The 19,902-nt window shown below is 44.6% G+C and overlaps 1 protein-coding gene across 2 annotated transcripts in view; it reads left to right on the top strand.

Moving 5' to 3' along the window:
* MYO1D (myosin ID) overlaps positions 1-19,902 on the top strand; it is a 352,821-nt gene that overhangs the window by 162,677 nt on the left and 170,242 nt on the right. For both annotated transcript variants that reach the window (XM_073326164.2, XM_078850736.1), the window contains exon 16: positions 2,484-2,691. In XM_073326164.2, the coding sequence (XP_073182265.2) occupies positions 2,484-2,691 (208 nt within the window). The remainder of the gene's footprint in view (positions 1-2,483; positions 2,692-19,902) is intronic.

The following is a 19,902-nucleotide window of genomic DNA, read 5'->3' as shown; positions in this document are numbered from 1 at the left end:
GTTCCCAGGATCATCCTCCTTCCCCTTTTTAAGGATGGGCACTAAATTAGCCTTTTTCCAGTTGTCTGGGACCTCCCCCGATCGCCATGAGTTTTCAAAGATAATGGCCAATGGCTCTGCAATCACACCCGCCAACTCCTTTAGCATTCTCGGATGCAGCGCATCCCGCCCCATGGAGTTGTGCTCCTCCAGCTTTTCTAAATAGTCCCGAACCACTTCTTTCTCCAGAAATGGCTGGTCACCTCCTCCCCATGCTGTGCTGCCCAGTGCAGTAGTCTGGGAGCTGATCTTGTTCATGAAGACAGAGTCAAAAAAGCATTGAGTACATTAGCTTTTTCCACATCCTCTGTCACTAGGTTGCCTCCCTCATTCAGTAAGGAGCCCACACTTTCCTTGACTTTCTTCTTGTTGCTAACATACCTGAAGAAACCCTTCTTGTTACTCTTAACGTCCCTTGCTAGCTGCACCTCCAGGTGTGATTTGGCCTTCCTGATTTCACTCCTGCATGCCTGAGCAATATTTTTATACTCTTCCCTGGTCATTTGTCCAATCTTCCACTTCTTGTAAGCTTCTTTTTTGTGTTTAAGATCAGCAAGGATTTCACTGTTAAGCCAAGCTGGCCGCCTGCCATATTTACTATTCTTTCTACACATCGGGATGGTTTGTTCCTGTAACCTCAATAAGGATTCTTTAAAATACAGCCAGCTCTCCTGGACTCCTTTCCCCCTCATGTTATTCTCCCAGGGGATCCTACCCATCAGTTCCCTGAGGGAGTCAAAGTCTTCTTTTCTGAAGTCCAGGGTCCATATTCTGCTGCTCCCCTTCCTTCCCTGTGTCAGGATCATGAACTCGACCATCTCATGGTCACTGCCTCTGAGGTTCCCATTCACTTTAGCTTCCCCTACTAATTCTTCCCGGTTTGTTAGCAGCAGGTCAAGAAGACCTCTGCCCCTAGTTGGTTCCTCCAGCACTTGCACCAGGAAATTGTCCCCTACACAATTTTTTTTGTTCCAAAATCTTCCTGGATTGTCTGTGCACCGCTGTATTGCTCTCCCAGCATATATCAGGGTGATTGCAGTCTCCCATGAGAACCAGGGCCTGCGATCTAGTAACTTCTGTGAGTTGCCGGAAGAAAGCCCCGTCCACCTCATCCCCTGGTTCGGTGGTCTATAGTAGACTCCCACCACGACATCACCCTTGTTGCTCACACTTCTAAACTTAATCCAGAGACACTCAGGTTTTTCTGCAGTTTCATACTTGAGCTCTGAACAGTCATACTGCTCCCTTACATACAGTGCAACTCCCCCACCTTTTCTGCCCTGCCTGTCCTTCCTGAACAGTTGTGCGTGTCCAGCTTTTCTAAATAGTCCTTAACATGTTCTTTTACAATTGAAGGCTGCTCACCTCCTCCCCATACTGTGCTGCGCAGTGTAGCAGTCTGGGAGCTGACCTTGTTCGTGAAGACAGAGGCAAAAAAAGCATTGAGTACTTCAACTTTTTCCACATGCTTGCCTCCCCCATTTAGTATGGGTCCCACACTTTCCCTGACCACCTTCTTGTTGCTAACATACCTGTTGAAAGCAGCCTCTATTGTCTACGTGCTATCTCTGAGAAGTCTCCATTGTATACAGTTTCTAGGATTGTTGTTGTGAGTGTGGACTCCCTTTATTAGGCCATCATCAGCTACTCCATTGTTGTACCTGAAAGGCTGGTTGTGGGTGTTCCCAATCTTACACCATATTTCAATAACAAACACATAGCAGGACTTCATAACTTCCCGTACAATGATAGCACATACAATCCAATAGGATATTAATCTTTGACAGATCAAGCCTTTTAAAATGATACCTCGCAAGGGGCATACTTTATACCACACATATCATAATTATATCACCATGGTAAATGTAGAGGTGCCAGGGTACTGCTTTGGAGTGCAGAGTGCCACACAACTGCTTGCCACTTTCTAGCATAATGAAACTAATCTGGGAGTGGTACAGAAATGATGGGCAGGAGATGAGTGCAGGATTTTAAAAAGGTCCAGTTTTTCTGAATAAACATTAAGTACATAGCTCAATTTCAGTTGGCTTCTGCAAAGAAATAAGTTTAAATAAAGGTTTTGTTCTTAGCAAATGTTTAAAAACTGTTGAAGTGGAAAGTCTGGAAATAACTTGAGTTGAGTAGTGCATGCTTATCCTGCAAGGATCTATGGGTGGGCTCTGCCGTGTTGCATCTGTTCTTATTGGGGTGACTGTGGTAGTTCTTACTGGTATTCCACAAATCATCCATCCTCAGCTCTGCTTCTCGCATTCCTTTTTGTACTTCTCATGGAATCCCATCACATCCACAGAATATCTTAAGTTCCTACAGCCATCAGCGAACTGAAATCTTAATCTAAAAGATAAACTCTAAAATGTGTTTATGGGTTGGCTTGGGAGCACAGATGGGAAGTTGATGATGGATTTAATTTTTTTGTGTTAATCCAGGTACAAGATGGTCTCAGAATTTACTTGGCCAAACCATGACCTCTCTTCAGACAAAGAAGCTGTGAAGAAATTGATTGAGTGCTGTGGGTTTCAGCATGATGTAGCCTATGGGAAGACCAAGATTTTCATACGGACTCCACGGACGCTCTTCACCTTGGAGGATCTGCATGCCAAGATGCTTGTTAGAATTGTCCTCTTCCTACAGAAGGTAAAGTTAGCTTTAGTGCACTGATAAACCTCATTTTAGTGTTCATAAAATACCATCTCTCCTTACCAAGCCTTCTCAAGGTAATCTCACAAAGGTGATGAGTCTGCACAAAGCTTTAACAGAATTGCAGTTTATTTGATTTTTGAAAAGCTGTATTCAGCTCTTTCTATACTTTTCTACATAAAATGATGAACTAGAGTCCAATGAGACCTGATATGTTATAATGTGTCCTTTGTTGAACCTATAAACATGCTGTATATCCTTGCAAAATGTAAGATCTCCAACAAAGGTAGGTCTTTTTGAGACCTAGAGAATATTTATGAGTAAATTAACACACTTTGCCCAGAGGTTCACATAGAACATGTGGTTTGACTCAGGGGCCTGTGTGTTTATCCTTAGGGTAAATAGTTTTGACATTCTGTTACTACTAAGTCGAAGCAGAACGGCTCTGGATATATCAGGGCGCTACATTGACTTGGTCTAACCAAGGAGGAACAGCCAGAGATATATGATACTCTTGCTTATGGAAGATGTTCCTCTAAGCAATAGAAATTTGTAGTCTTTTTACTTAAGACTTATCTGTCTACTGAATTCTTTTCAGGAGTTTTTGGGACAGTTTCTGTTGGAGCAATCTGGCTTTGTAACATAGGCAATGTGAATTACGAAAAAGAGCTCCAGTGCTTTATGGAAGATCTGGGTTGCAGTCACATTCCTGGTTTCCTGCATCCCAGATGGCCATGTGCTGGCATGTATATGGCATTCTCCCATGGCTAGCAGGGCCATTCCGTTTTAGTGGGGAAAAAATTTCTTCCTGCTTGAAAGTTCCATGTGTCTTTCTCAATGTCCTGTTAATCTGAAAAATCAGGGATTGATAAAATTATTTCAGCTTCCCTGATTTGCGTTGTTTAGTTCCTAGCTGGCCTTTATTACTTTGGGAGAGCCTGTCCAGGTGCCACCTGTTTATTTTATACCACTGAGTTCTATGTAAGTGAAGCATCCTCTGTCTTCTGCAACTGTAGAGAAGCTAAAGGAAAGAATTTCTTGAAATTTCTTATGCTAATCTGAAAGCGTTGTTAAGAAGTTTGCCTAAAAGGCAAGCTTTTGAAAGAAGTAGGTCTTGAAAGTGAGACATCCCCATGGTTGGAGCTGGGGAGATATAAACAGGGCCTTTGATCCTTACTTGTCTAATTGAGGATAGTAGCCACTGACATTTGGGTGTTAGAAGTTACAATAGAGGTGTTTAAAGCCCCATGGAATGGTACGCATTTATTAGAGAGACTGCAAAAGCTTTGTAAACCATGTAGATGGATCACACCATTTTTATTAAATGGCCCAATGAATTGAAAATTGTATTTCTCTATTGATATCTTATATAGGTTTGCAAGATAGTCAGACTAAATTAAACCTTTTAGGTTCATGACACTTCTTTGAATGAATAACCTCTAACATTCTTGCAAATCCAAGACCACTATGTCCAGTTACTGTTTCTCCTTATCATTGGAGGTTGAGCAATTTGGGTTTCCCTGTAGTTAACAAATTACTGGGAGAACACATTATTGACAAATGTAGATGTATAAATTTCCATTTCTGATTAAATGGCTGAAGGAAATGGGAGGTGAGCTGGATCAGAGGTCTGGATCAGAGGTCCCCAAACTGTGGGGCATGCCTGGGCCAGCCCCCATGGCAGGGTGAGAAGGGAGTGCCACTCAGCCCCTCTGCCTGGCTCCGTCTCCAGCATCGACCCCGTCTCTGTTCCAGGCCCTGACTGTGGCTCTGTTCCTGGGCTGGGGGCGGAGGCAGAGCTGCACCAGGCTGCGGGCCTGGCTGCTGACCCCAGTCCCCGCTGCAACCCAGCTGCGGCCCTGCCCCTGCTCCCGGTCCCATCCCCAACCTTGGCTGCAGTTTTGTTCTTGGCCTGACGCCAAGTTTGGGGGCGGGGCTGGGAAGGGAACTGAACAGGGCCCGGCTGCCAGCCCCCACTGCAGCCTGGCTGTGGCTCCGGCTCTGGCCCCAGACCCACCCCCAGCTGCAGTTCCAGCCTCGGCCCCCTCACCCATGTCCACGTCACATAAGAACGGCCATACTGGGTCAGACCAAAGGTTCATCTAGCCCAGTATCCTGTCTTCCGACAGTGGCCAATGCCAGGTGCCCCAGAGGGAATGAACAGAATAGGGAATCATCAAGTGATCCATCCCCTGTTGCCCATTCCCAGCTTCTGGAAAACAGAGGCTAGGGACACTATCCCTGCCCCTTGATGGACCTATCCTCCATGAATTTATCTAGTTCTTTTTTTAATCCCATTGTAGTCTTAGCCTTCACTCCCATCTTGGGGGTGGGGCACAGACAGGGGTAAGTGAGGGTGAGATGCTGAAAAGTGTGGGGACTGCTGGTCTGGATTTAAGGATCACAGGTGTTGAAAGGTAATAAAAATCCTTACGCAGGTGTGTCAATTAAAGCCTGTTAAACAGAATGGGCCAAAACATGATAGAAAAATGGATTGACAAACTGCTGAGATGGCTGTTGGCTTTCCTTATCAATGTACAGTAAAGACCAAAATTGCAACCCTTGACTTAACCTGGACCGGCTCCTATGGACCTGGAAGAGAGCAGAAGTAAATAAATTGTTCTTTGCCTACAGAAGAAAAGTAGCTGAATTTGTAACTGGGCCCACTTTTTGGCTGTATGAGAACTTGGTGGACTGACAGAATGGGTGGCAGGTATATGTTGTGCGTCAGACTATAAACTGGCTAATTTTGATTCTTCGTTCTTAGTATCTTTTTATTGGTTTTCCTTTTGTTTTAAGTTGAGGAAAAATGGTAAATGCTAGACCTACCAAGCATACCTGAAATAACATGCATATTAGTCCTGGGTGAATTCTATAGCAAAAAATCTATATATTTTTAAATTCTGCAAAATTCTGCATTTTTTATTTGTGAAAATAATACAGTATAATCATGCCAGTTTGTTATTTTGGTAATGTATTTCAAAATACCCGTGAGCAAGTATGTTTGTAACAATACAGACAAAAAACATTCAGGAAATGTTTTTTGACAGATTCCTTACTAGGTGTATTAATACAGAACTTTGAGTAATAATTAATTTAAACTACAGTACAGGAACTTATTTCCCGCATCCCTCAGAAGCAGTGCAAAGCTTTGGGGGAGTCAGGGGTAATGGAGGGACTGAGAGAGAGAGGGAGGGAGCCTGGGAGTGAACGTGGAGGGTTGTTGGGTGTGGGTGAGAGAAATATAGAAATATAGTTTTTTCCCTGTGGGTGGGGGGGAGGTATCGTTAGGGAGCCTCCCTGATACAGACCCTGGCTGACCCCAGCACATCTGCCCCGTCCCCATAGATTCATAGGACTGGAAGGGACCATGTGTCCCTGCACCCCCACTCAGTTACCCCTCTGCCAGTCCCCATGTGGTCCTGTGCTCCCCATCACCATGTGGCCCTGCACCTCCATTCAGCCCCCATCCCAGTCTGTCCCCCCAACTAGCCTTTCTGAAGCCAGCAGCCCCGTGTGCCCCACTCTACCTGTTTCTCCCCCCTCTTCGCCCCCATGCCTCCTTGATCACTTGATGATTATCTGTTCTGTTCATTCCCTCTGAAGCATCTGGCGTTGGCCAGTTTTGGAAGACAGGATATTGGGCTAGATGGACCATTGGTCTAACCTAGTATGGCCGCTCTGATGTTCCTCTCCTGGCCCCATAGGCAAGGCACTGTGAGTAATGCAGCCTCCTCTTCCTTCCTTCCTCTGTAGCTCACTGCTACGGATGATGAGCTGGCTGCCCTCTCTTCTGGTGCCACAGCAGCCCCTTGTGGGTGAAAGACATAACTGCAGCACCTCTCCGGTGGAATATATTTTCTGTGGAGAGAATAAATCTGCAGGGATATGAATTCTGCACGTGCTCAATGGCACAAAATTCCCCCCAGGAGTAGCATATGAACCTCCTGAGAGTAGCCTGGTATGAGGGGGACTCTGTAGTAGGCTGTGTACAGAGAAGCAACATAGCCTTGAGCATGGGATTGGAGTCCAGATGTCCTGATTTCTAATCCTTTCTGCTGCTGATTTACTGAGGTGTGATGAGCAAGTCACTTAATATCTCTATCTCCTCATCTATAAAATGGGGCTAATACTTATTTGTGTACCTGCATAGGGCTTTTTAGTCTATACAGCACTTTAAGAATGAAAAGTGCTGTATGAGCAGACGGTATTGTCATTACAGTCTCTTCAAATCATTAGCATGTACAATGCACGCTGTTCATTAATTCTCCTTTAATAAAATATAATAAATGAGTAATCCCTGGAAAACCTCTGTATTCATCTGGGTTTGTGAAAGGGGAAAGCAGTGGACATGTAATTTCTTGACTTTAGCAAAGCTTTTGATACGGTCTCCCACAGTATTCTTGCCAGGAAGTTAAAGTAGTATGGGCTGGATGAATGGACTATAAGGTGGATAGAAAGCTGTCTTGATCATCGGGCTCAACGGATATTGGTCAATGGCTTCATGTCTAGTTGGCAACCTGTATCAAGCGGAGTCCCCCTAGGGTCAGCCTTGGGGCCGGTTTTGTTCAATATCTTCATAAATGATCTGAAGGATGGTATGGATTGCACCCTCAACAAGTTTGCAGATGCCACTAAACTGGGAGGAGTGGTAGATACGCTGGAGGGTAGGGATAGGATACAGAGGAACCTAGACAAATGAGAGGATTGGGCCAAAAGAAATCCGATGAGCTTCAGCAAAGACAAGTGCAGAGTCCTGCACTTGAGATGGAAGAATCCCATGCACCGTGACAGACTAGAGACTGAGTGGCGAGGCAGCAGTTCTGCAGTAAAGAACAGAGGGGTTACAGTGGACGAGAAGCTGGATATGAGTCAACAGTGTGCCCTTGTTGCCAAGAAGGCTAATGGCATTTTGGGCTGTATAAAAGTAGGAGCATTGCCAGCAGATCGAGAGACATGATCATTCCCCTCTATTTGGCATTGGTGAGGCCTCATCTGGAGTACTGTGTCCAGTTTGGGGTCTCACACCAGAAGAAGGATGTGGAAAAATTGAAAAGAGTCCAGCGGAGGGCAACAAAAATGATTAGGGGGCTGGAGCACATGATTTATGAGGAGTGGCTGAGGGAACTGGGATTATTTAGTCTGCAGAAGAGAAGAATGAGGGGGGATTTGACAGTTGCTTTCAACTACCTGAAAGGGGGTTCCAAAGAGCATGGATCTAGACTATTCTCAGTGGTAGCAGATGACAGAACGAGGAGTAATGGTCTCAAGTTGCAGTGGGGGAGGTTTCGGTTGGATATTAGGAAAACTTTCACTAGGAGTGTGGTGAAGCATTGGAATGCGTTACCTAGGGAGGTGGTGGAATCTCTTTCCTTCGAGATTTTTAAGGTCAGGCTTGACAAAGCTCTGGCTGGGATGATTTAGTTGGGGATTGGTCCTGCTTTGAACAGGGGGCTGGACAAGATGACCTCCTGAGGTCCCTTCCAACCCTGATATTCTATGAAATTACCTCTCCATCTGAGTGAGATTTAAGAGGTTAGAGTGGCATGCGTCAATGGAGGCCTTTTTAAAATGGATACAAGTAGTACATTCACAGTCTCCCCTTTTCATTTTTTGTTTCCTGGGTGCATGCTATCCAAACCTTCTTCCTCTTTCAGTATCTCTGCCAGCTCCATGCTATGGCCAGTAAGTATGCCAGTATTCCAGATTGCCAGGATGATCTTAGTTTTCTGGGCTAACTTCTTTAATTATACTTGTCCAAAGCTGTGCCATAGCCCTCACCTATATTCCACAACACTCAGGTGGAGGCACTGTGTGTTGTTTCTAGAATACCCATTTATTTTCTTGATTAATATGAGGACTCAGAGTGTATGTCTACAGTGCAGCTAAGTGTCTGCGGCTGGCCCATGTGAGCTAACTTGGGCTTGTGGGGCTCAGGCTGTGGGTTTGTAAAACTGCAGTGTAGATGTCTGGGCTCAGGGACCCCATGATGGAGATCTACACTGCAGTTTTATGGCCCTGCAGCCCAATCTCCACAAGCCTGAGTCAGCTGACACCAGCCAGCCTGAGGTGTTCAACTGCAGTGTAGACATATCCATAATGTCAGTTTCTGGCAGACTTTTGTGGCCAAATGCCAACCTGATGTCAAATCTCCTCCTTTTTCAGCTGGGTTTGGGACTGGCTGTGTATTAAGATATAAAACGACATCCATTATAAACACCCTAATATAGTAATGTTTTTACCTCTGGAGCATGCTCCTGAAACAGACAGGACTAGGAGTGGGGTATTTTTTCTTAGTTTACTCCACAACCCCATAAAAAAAATTGTGGTGTGTAATTTTAATTTGCCTGATAAGTTACAAACATTTACCTGAGATCTGGGGAAAATACAAGCTTCTTTTATTTACCAGAGTACTCTACAAGCTGTCAGGTTATCCTTAAAAGTCGTAAAAGGAATCAATGTAGTTGTGTGTGATCCAGGTTCCATGTCTGTAACTCATATCCCTTGCTGATTCACCCCTGTTTTACTTGTTTGTTCAAATTGCCTCCAGAAGAGAAGAGATTTTTTTGCTTGCAGAGTGCTAAGGAGAAGCTGTTTTAGAATCCTGCTTCTTACAGCTAAAGGCAAGAAATGCTAATGAATGAATAATGCCTACTGACAGTATTCTTGTCAGCAAGTTAAGGAAGTATGGGCTGGATGAATGCACTATAAGGTGGGTAGAAAGCTGGCTAGATTGTCGGGCTCAACGGGTAGTGATCAATGGCTCCATGTCTAGTTGGCAGCTGGTGTCAAGTGGAGTACCCCAGGGGTCGGTCCTGGGGCCGGTTTTGTTCAATATCTTCATAAATGATCTGGAGGATGGTGTAGATTGCACACTCAGCAAATTTCCGGATGATACTAAACTGGGAGGAGTGGTAGATACGCTGGAGGGGAGGGATAGGATACAGAGGGACCTAGACAAATTGGAGGATTAGGCCAAAAGAAATCTGATGAGGTTCAATAAGGATAAGTGCAGGGTCCTGCACTTAGGACGGAAGAATCCAATGCACCGCTACAGACTAGGGGCCGAATGGCTAGGCAGCAGTTCTGCGGAAAAGGACCTAGGGGTGACAGTGGACGAGAAGCTGGATATGAGTCAGCAGTGTGCCCTTGTTGCCAAGAAGGCTAATGGCATTTTGGGATGTATAAGTAGGGGCATAGCGAGCAGATCGAGGGACGTGATCGTTCCCCTCTATTCGACATTGGTGAGGCCTCATCTGGAGTACTGTGTCCAGTTTTGGGCCCCACACTACAAGAAGGATGTGGATAAATTGGAGAGAGTCCAGCGAAGGGCAACAAAAATGATTAGGGGTCTAGAACACATGATTTATGAGGAGAGGCTGAGGGAGCTGGGATTGTTTAGCCTGCAGAAGAGAAGAATGAGGGGGGATTTGATAGCTGCTTTCAACTACCTGAAAGGGGGTTCCAAAGAGGATGGCTCTAGACTGTTCTCAATGGTAGCAGATGACAGAACGAGGAGTAATGGTCTCAAGTTGCAGTGGGGGAGGTTTAGATTGGATATTAGGAAAAACTTTTTCACTAAGAGGGTGGTGAAACACTGGAATGCGTTACCTAAGGAAGTGGTGGAATCTCCTTCCTTAGAGGTTTTTAAGGTCAGACTTGACAAAGCCCTGGCTGAGATGATTTAACTGGGAATTGGTCCTGCTTTGAGCAGGGGGTTGGACTAGATGACCTTGTCCCTTCCAACCCTGATATTCTATGATTCTATGATTCTACTGTCAACGCAATCAGTAAAAGAACAGATGTTGTCTTGAAGTTTATTATAAGTAAAATTATATATAGTATTAGTATAACAAAATACTTTGTACAACATGAAATCTGTCTAGAAAGTCCTTGTTTCATATAACGTTTCCTTTCTGTTTCCCCTTATTTTGGTCTTCAACCTCATCCTCTTATGTTTACAGTTCAAACAGCTGTCATCTTCATGTGCCAGTCCTGTGTTCACCAGCAGATGGGGCACTTGCAGGTTGGCAGAGGAAAAGAAGGAATAATCAGCATAACAAACAGACTTAAAGATGCACTGAAGCCTCATTGACAGCTCAGAAAAATGATGAGGCAGTTGTGCTTCTATGTCACAATTCCTGTATTTCTCCTCTAGCTTTTCATTGGAAAGGATACTTTCATGAAATCTTGCTTCTTGCTGCATATTCCTTACCTAAAATTATAATCTCTATTTTTGACTCATTAGGGAAAGAGTAAGCAGCAAGAGCCAGTGAACACAAACTGATGGTGTTTTCGTTCGGTGCAGGGAGGAAACAAAGTTGGAGGGGAGCATATAAGAACTAAATTGTTTCTAAATAGAATTTTGTTATTTAAGTGACCTCTTTTATTATACAAGACACTTTCAAAAGTTTGAATTATGTAAGTAAAAATGTTCCACCTTTATTCAAATTATTCAATTATTCAAATTACACAAGAGCAAAACTCAAACTGAAGATAGAAACTTTAACCTTGCAATTATTATAGGCAGTTGTGAATAACCGAAAAAGCCTAAGTTGATTTTAAATGAGCCAACCAATTAGTCTGGAAATTTTAATGTGCACACTCATGCACTTGTAGTAAAACTTTTAATTTTGGTTTTAAGGCTACCGCAAGTTGTGGTCTGTTTGTGATGCTTTATCTTTTTAAAAGGAAGGGGAATATTTGCAAAAACAAATCCCACATTGCATCTCATATTTTTGCTTCCTGTTTCCTTTAAATGTACATCATAGTCTCTTATCATTTATGCTAAATGGTGTTATGGTACAATAAACAGGATGCGCAACAGGATGGTTGTCATTAGGAGAGAAACCTCTGAAGTGCATGACTTCTCACTTAAAATAACAATACTAATTTTTGCATTTAATAAATGGTTAAGAATGTGCTAGTTATCAATTCACTTAAATTGGATAATGAAGACAATGTGACCAACAGTATGATGAATGGAATATTTTGCTTTCATTGTCACCATCTTGTGTCTTCTTCCCTTGAGAAACCTTTATTTTTGTCTTCATTGCTTAAAAAAAGTGTGTTTAACGTGGGATAACTAACGCAGATTAACTATCACATTGTAAAAAGAAAAGGAGTACTTGTGGCACCTTAGAGACTAACCAATTTATTTGAGCATAAGCTTTCATGAGCTACAGCTCACTTCATCGGATGCATACTGTGGAAACTGCAGAAGACATTATATACACAGAGACCATGAAACAATACCTCCTCCCACCCCACTGTCCTGCTGGTAATAGCTTATCTAAAGTGATCACTCTCCTTACAATGTGTATGATAATCAAGTTGGGCCATTTCCAGCACAAATCCAGGTTTTCTCACCCTCCGCCCCCCCCCCCCCCGACTCACTCTCCTGCTGGTGATAGCCCATCCAAAGTGACCACTCTCTTTACAATGTGTATGATAATCAAGGTGGGCCATTTCCAGCATAAATCCAAGTTTAACCAGAACGTCTGCGGGGCGGGGGGGGCATAGTTGGCAACGGGCTTTGTTGCAAGGATAAGTTCCTGGGTTAGTGATTCTGTTGTGTGGTATGTGGTTGTTGGTGAGTATTTGCTTCAGGTTGGGGGGCTGTCTGTAGGCAAGGACTGGCCTGTCTCCCAAGATTTGTGAGAGTGTTGGGTCATCCTTCAGGATAGGTTGTAGATCCTTAATAATGCATTGGAGGGGTTTTAGTTGGGGGCTGAAGGTGACGGCTAGTGGCGTTCTGTTATTTTCTTTGTTAGGCCTGTCCTGTAGTAGGTGACTTCTGGGAACTCTTCTGGCTCTATCAAACTGTTCTTCACTTCCGCAGGTGGGTATTGTAGTTGTAAGAATGCTTGATAGAGATCTTGTAGGTGTTTGTCTCTGTCTGAGGGGTTGGAGCAAATGCGGTTGTATCGCAGAGCTTGGCTGTAGACGATGGATCGTGTGGTGTGGTCAGGGTGAAAGCTGGAGGCATGTAGGTAGGAATAACGGTCAGTAGGTTTCCGGTATAGGGTGGTGTTTATGTGACCGTTGGTTATTAGCACTGTAGTGTCCAGGAAGTGGATCTCTTGTGTGGACTGGACCAGGCTGAGGTTGATGGTGGGATGGATCACATTGTAAAATCCTAGTGGAAGCATGATACCCATCGTTTTTACTGAGATGTAACTAGGTAAGATCACTTATGACTAGGAGATATTGTGTTCATAAAATCATAGAATATCAGGGTTGGAAGGGACCTCAGGAGGTCATCTAATCCAATCCTCTGCTCAAAGCTGGACCAATCCCCAACTATATCATCCCAGCCAGGGCTTTGTCAAGCCTGACCTAAAAAAACTTCTAAGGAAGGAGATTCCACCACTTCCTTAGGTAACGCATTCCAGTGTTTCACCACCCTCCTAGTGAAAAAGTTTTTCCTAATATCCAACCGAAACCTCCTCCACTGCAACTTGAGACCATTACTCCTCGTTCTGTCATCTGCTATGACTGAGAACAGTCTAGATCCATCCTCTTTGGAACCCCCTTTCAGGTAGTTGAAAGCAGCTATCAAATCCCCCCCTCACTCTTCTCTTCCGCAGATTAAACAATCCCAGTGCCCTCAGCCTCTCCTCATAAGTCATGTGTTCCAGTCCCCTAATAATTTTTGTTGCCCTCCGCTGGACTCTTTCCAATTTTTCCACAACCTTCTTGTAGTGTGGGGCCCAAAACTGGACACAGTACTCCAGATGAGGCCTCACCAATGTCGAATAGAGGGGAACGATCACGTCCCTCGATCTGCTAGCAGTGCCCCTACTTATACATCGCAAAATGCCATTGGCCTTCTTGGCAACAAAATGCACACTGTTGACTCATATCCAGCTTCTCATCCACTGTAACCCCTAGGTCCTTTTCTGCAGAACTGCTGCCGAGCCATTCGGTCCGTAGTTTGTAGCGGTGCATGGGATTCTTGTGGCACTTGTCCTTGTTGAACCTCATCAGATTTCTTTTGGCCCAATCCTCTAATTTGTCTAGGTCCCTCTGTATCCTATCCCTACCCTCCAGCGTATCTACCTCTCCTCCCAGTTTAGTGTCATCTGCAAACTTGCTGAAGGTGCAATCCACCCCATCCTCCAGATCATTTATGAAGATATTGAACAAAACTGGCCCCAGGACTGACCCTTGGGGCACTCCGCTTGATACCGGCTGCCAACTAGACATAGAGCCATTGATCACTACCCGTTGAGCCCGACAATCTAGCCAACTTTCTGTCCACCTTATCGTCCATTCATCCAGCCCATACTTCTTTAACTTGCTGGCAAGAATACTGTGGGAGACAGTGTCATAAGCTTTGCTAAAGTCAAGGTACAACACGTCCACTGCTTTCCCCTCATCCACAGAGCCAGTTATCCTGTCATAGTGGCAATTAGATAAGTCAGGCATGACTTGCCCTTGGTGAATCCCTGCTGACTGTTCCTGATCACTTTCCTTTCGTCTAAGTGCTTCAGAATTGATTCCTTGAGGACCTGCTCCATGATTTTTCCAGGGACTGAGGTGAGGCTGACTGGCCTGTAGTTCCCAGGATCCTCCTCCTTCCCTTTTTTAAAGATGGGCACTACATTAGCCTTTTTCCAGTCGTCCGGGACTTCCCCCGATAGCCATGAATTTTCAAAGATAATGGCCAATGGCTCTGCAATCACACCCGCCAACTCCTTTAGCACTCTCGGATGCAGCGCATCCCGCCCCATGGACTTGTGCTCCTCCAGCTTTTGTAAATAGTCCCGAGCCACTTCTTTCTCCACAAAGGTCATCTCCTCCCCATGCTGTGCTGCCCAGTGCAGCAGTCTGGGAGCTGACCTTGTTCGTGAAGACAAAGGCAAAAAAAGCATTGAGTACATTAGCTTTTTCCACATCCTCTGTCACTAGATTGCCTCCCTTATTCAGTAAGGAGCCCACACTTTCCTTGACTTTCTTCTTGTTGCTAACATACCTGAAGAAACCCTTCTTGTTACTCTTAACATCTCTTGCTAGCTGCACCTCCAGGTGTGATTTGGCCTTCCTGATTTCACTCCTGCATGCCTGAGCAATATTTTTATACTCTTCCCTGGTCATTTGTCCAATCTTCCACTTCTTGTAAGCTTCTTTTTTGTGTTTAAGATCAGCAAGGATTTCACTGTTAAGCCAAGCTGGCCGCCTGCCATATTTACTATTCTTTCTACACATCGGGATGGTTTGTCCCTGTAACCTCAATAAGGATTCTTTAAAATACAACCAACTCTCCTGGACTCCTTTCCCCCTCATGTTATTCTCCCAGGGGATCCTGCCCATCAGCTCCCTGAGGGAGTCAAAGTCTGCTTTTCTGAAGTCCAGGGTCCATATTCTGCTGCTCTCCTTTCTTCCCATCCACTTTTGCTTACCCTACTAATTCTTCCCAGTTTGTGAGCTGCAGGTCAAGAAGAGCTCTGCCCCTTGTTGGTTCCTCTAGCACTTGCACCAGGAAATTGTCCCCTACATTTTCCAAAAACTTCCTGGATTGTCTGTGCACCGCTCTATTGCTCTCCCAGCAGATATCAGGCTGATTGAAGTCTCTCATGAGAACTACAGGTGCCTAATGTCCTCTAGGATCAGTGGTGTTGGAACAGTTTTTATAGTAGGGATGCTGAAAGCCATTGAACAAAACTGTACATAAAACAAGTACATAAAAGTTGGTTACAAGGAAGGAGGAGAAAAAATTTTCTTCTTAACCTCTGGGGATAGGACAAGAAGTAATGGGCTTAAATTGCAGCAAGGGAGGTTTAGGTTGGAGATTAGGAAAAACTTCCTAACTGTCAGGGTGGTTAAGCCCTGGAATAAATTGCCTTGGAAGGTTTTGAAATCTCCATCATTGGAGATTTTTAAGGAGAGGTTAGACAAATACCTGTCAGGAATGGTCTCGACCAGGGATTGGCAATCTTTGGCATATAACACACCAGGGAAAGCCCCTGGGTGGGCCAGGCCGGTTTGCTGCATCTGCAGGTTCAGCCGATCGCGGCTCCCACAGGCCGCAGTTTGCCGCTCCAGGCCAATGGGGGCTGTGGGAAGCGGCGGCCAGCACATCCCTCGGCCCCCGTTGCTTCCCACAGCCCCCATTGGCCTGGGACGGTGAACTGCGGCCAGTGGGAGCCGCGATTGGCCAAACCTTCAGACGCAGCAAGTAAACAAACTGGCCCGGCCCACCAGGGGGCTTTCCCTGGTGGGCCGCGTGCCAAAGGTTGCAGATCCCAGTCTAGATAATACTTAGTCCTGCTATGAGTGCAGGGGACTGGACTAGATGACCTCTCGATATGCCTTCCAGTCCTATGGTTCGAAACACTGTATCTGATGGAAGCCACTTCAAGCCAGGAGGTGCTGCTGCACCCCCAGCACCCCTAGTTCCAGTACCTCGACTAGGATGTTACAGTGAGATACTTATTGCATGTTAGTCATCTCTGTTTGAAAACTAAAAAAATCTTTTTGACAGTGAGTCTCTGACACAACTTGGATGGTGATTTTATACTCACTAGATCAGTACTTCTTAAGAAGTGGACTTTGAGGTTATTTACTGTAGTTGTGGTCTTTCTATCACTATGATCAACCTTTTGGGAAACAAATGAGCTGTTCTACTGTAACAAGGACTGTTGTTACAAGAACTCTATCTTTGGGTATTCCCCCCTCAGCAGCATTTTCCCAGTGGGTTAGTTGGTGGAATTTTTTTCAATAAATGTAGGTGCCTGTCTAGGAAGTATGTTTGGTACAGATTCATAGTTTCCAAGGCCAGTATGACCACCTGTATAACGCAGGCCAGAGAACATCCCCAGAAGAATTCCTATAGTGAATCCATAACCACCGCTTGGTAAGTTGTTTCAATGGTTAGTTACCCTCACTATCAAAAAATTTATGCCTTGTTTCTGGGCTGAATTTGTCTAGCTTCAACTTCCAGCAATTGGTTTGTGGTGTACCTTTCTCTGCTAGACTGAAGAGCCCATTATAAAGTTTGTTCCCCATGTAGGTAGTTATAGACTGTAATCAAGTCATCCCTTAACCTTCTCTTTGTTAAGATAAATCATAGAATCATAGAATATCAGAGTTGGAAGGGACCTCTGGAGGTCATCTAGTCCAACCCCCTGCCCAGAGCAGGACCAATCCCCAACTAAATCATCCCATCCAGGGCTTTGTCAAGCCTGACCTTAAAAACTTCTAAGGAAGGAGATTCCACCACCTCCCTAGGTAACGCATTCCAGTGTTTCACCACCCTCCGTGTGAAAAAGTTTTTCCTAATATCCAATCTAAATCTCCCCCACTGCAACTTGAGACCATTACTCCTTGTCCTGTCCTCTTCTACCACTGAGAATAGTCTAGAACCATCTTCTCTGGAACCACCTCTCAGGTAGTTGAAAGCAGCTATAAAATCCCCTCTCATTCTTCTCTTCTGCAGACTAAACAATCTCAGTTCCCTCAGCCTCTCCTCATAAGTCATGTGTTCCAGGCCCCAATCATTTTTGTTGCCCTTCACTGGACTCTTTCCAATTTTTCCACATCCTTCTTGTAGTGTGGGGCCCAAAACTGGACACAGTACTCCAGATGAGGCCTCATCAATGTCAAATAGAGGGGAACGATCACGTCCCTCGATCTGCTGGCAATGCCCCTACTTATACATCCTAAAATGCCATTGGCCTTCTTGGCAACAAGGGCACACTGTTGACTCATATCCAGCTTCTCGTCCACTGTCACTCCTAGGTCCTTCTCTGCAGAACTGCTGCCTAGCCATTCTGTCCCTAGTGTGTAGCAATGCATTGGATTCTTCCATCCTAAGTGCAGGACTCTGTACTTGTCCTTGTTGAACTTCATCGGATTTCTTTTGGCCTAGTCCTCTAATTTGTCTAGGTCCCTCTGTATCCTATCCCTACCCTCCAGCGTATCTACCACTTCTCCCAGTTTAGTGTCATCCACAAACTTGCTGAGGGTGCAATCCACCCCATCCTCCAGATCATTAATGAAGATATTGAACAAAACTGGCCCCAGGACCGACCCTTGGGGCATTCCGCTAGATACCGGCTGCCAACTAGACATGGAGCCATTGATCACTACCCGTTGAGCCCGACAATCTAGCCAAGTTTCTACCCACCTTGTAGTGCATCCATCCAGCCCATACTTCTTGAACTTGCTGACAAGAATACTGTGGGAGACCGTGTCAAAAGCTTTGCTAAAATCAAGGAATAACATGTCCATTGCTTTCCCTTCATCCACAGAACCAGTTATCTCATCATAGAAGGCAATTAGATTAGTCAGGCATCACTTGCCCTTGGTGAATCCATGTTGACTCTTCCTGATCACTTTCCTCTCGTCTAAGTGGTTCAGAATTGATTCCTTGAGGACCTGCTCCATGATTTTTCCAGGGACTGAGGTGAGGCTGACTGGCCTGTAGTTCCCCGGATCCTCCTCCTTCCCTTTTTTAAAGATTGGCACTACGTTAGCCAATCTTGCAAATAGATTGAGCTCTTTGAGTCTATGACTATAAGGCATGTTTTCTAATCCTTTGATCATTCTTGGGGCTCTACTCTGAACCCTCTCCAATTTATCAACATCCTTCTGGAATTGCGGACACCAGAACTGGACACAGGATTCCAGCAGCAGTCACACCAGTGCCCAATCCAGAGGGAAAATCACCTCTCTGCTTCTCCTCAAGATCCCGTTCATGCATTCAGGGATCACATTTGTTGTGGCCACAGCGTCACACCGGGAGCTCATGTTCAGCTGTTTTTCCACCAAGATTTCCACCCGAAATCTTTTTCAGTGTCGCTGCTTCCCAGGATAGAGTCCCCCATCGTGGAAGTATGGCCTATGTTCCTAGATGTATACATTTACGTTTAACCATATTAAAATGTGTGTTGTTTGCTTGTGCCCAGGTTGCCAAGTGATCCAAATCATTCTGTATCAGTGATTGGTGGTTCTTCATTAATTGTCACTTCTCCAATTTTTGTGTCATCTGCAAACTTTATCAGTGATCTTATGTATTCTTCCAGGTCATGGATAAAACTGTTTAAATAGTATAGGACCAAGAACCCATCCCTGCGGCACCCTACTAAAAACACACCTGTTCAATGATTTCCATTTACAATTACATGTTGAGACCTATTAGCCCATTTTTAATCCATTTAATGTGCGCCATGTTAATTTTATATCATTCTAGTTTTTAATCAAAATGCATAATATTCATAGATCAGTACAATTTAGTGCACTATTTCTGTGTAATTCTGTCAGAGTATTACACCTGCAGTTATCACTTCAGTATATCTTTCCCGTTTAATGCAGGGGAAGCAGGGGTTGGTCTTGCATTATAACCCAGCAACTACTCTTCCCGGTCAGTTCTTTAAAATTCTTATGCATAAGGTAATCTTGCAAAATTGTCAGGAAAATGTACCAGCCTAGGTGTAAAACCTACTTACACTGCCTTTGATGTGATGGGAAAGAACTATGTGTTACTTGCCCATTAAAAAAAAAAAAACAACAACAACAAAAAAACCAGGGTAGGCAAGTAGAATTGAGCAAGGCTGGGATAATGCCAAGATGATAAATTATCTTAACCCTCAGTCTGCTTTCCTGCTCATCCCATATCCTGTCTCACTACTGACAGCTTGTATACTTGTGCTCTCTGTCTGCTTGTCTTCATTTTTATTTTTTCCTCTTAAAAGCAGATCAAACTCTCTAATTTCTCTCCACTCCCAGATCAAGCTGGGAGGCTTGTGATTTATGCTCTTGGAAGCAGCTCTTGGTTAGTTGCCCTGGTGATATGTGATTACCGAGGCAGTAAATTTGATACATCAATATGACGGCCATTGCTAAAATGAAATGGTCCCAGGTCCAAAACACCTACACTTAACCTTTGCTAAAGGAAGCCCCAGTACTTTGGGAAAGAATTTCCTCTGTTGCATGCCTTAGAAGCAGAGGTGTGTGCTAACACTTCTTCCTAATGCACAGAACTGCAGTCTTCAAATTATCCTTGCCTTAGTATATTCTAACAGCTTGTACTGGCAGCATTTGTTTTCACTTGAGGCATTCTAGTTCCCAGACAGTTCTCTCAGGAGATCTGTCACTCACAACCCTGCAGCTGTTGTTACCATAGCAACATTCCCTGGGCTCAGTGGGGAAGAGTAGGAAAGAGAACCATGGCTGACTTGTCATAATTTAATGTTTCACCTTCCC

The sequence above is a fragment of the Lepidochelys kempii genome, chromosome 27 (genome assembly GCF_965140285.1).
Source record: "Lepidochelys kempii isolate rLepKem1 chromosome 27, rLepKem1.hap1, whole genome shotgun sequence".
Lineage (NCBI taxonomy): Eukaryota > Metazoa > Chordata > Testudines > Cheloniidae > Lepidochelys > Lepidochelys kempii.
This window is presented reverse-complemented; position numbering and strand designations above follow the sequence as displayed.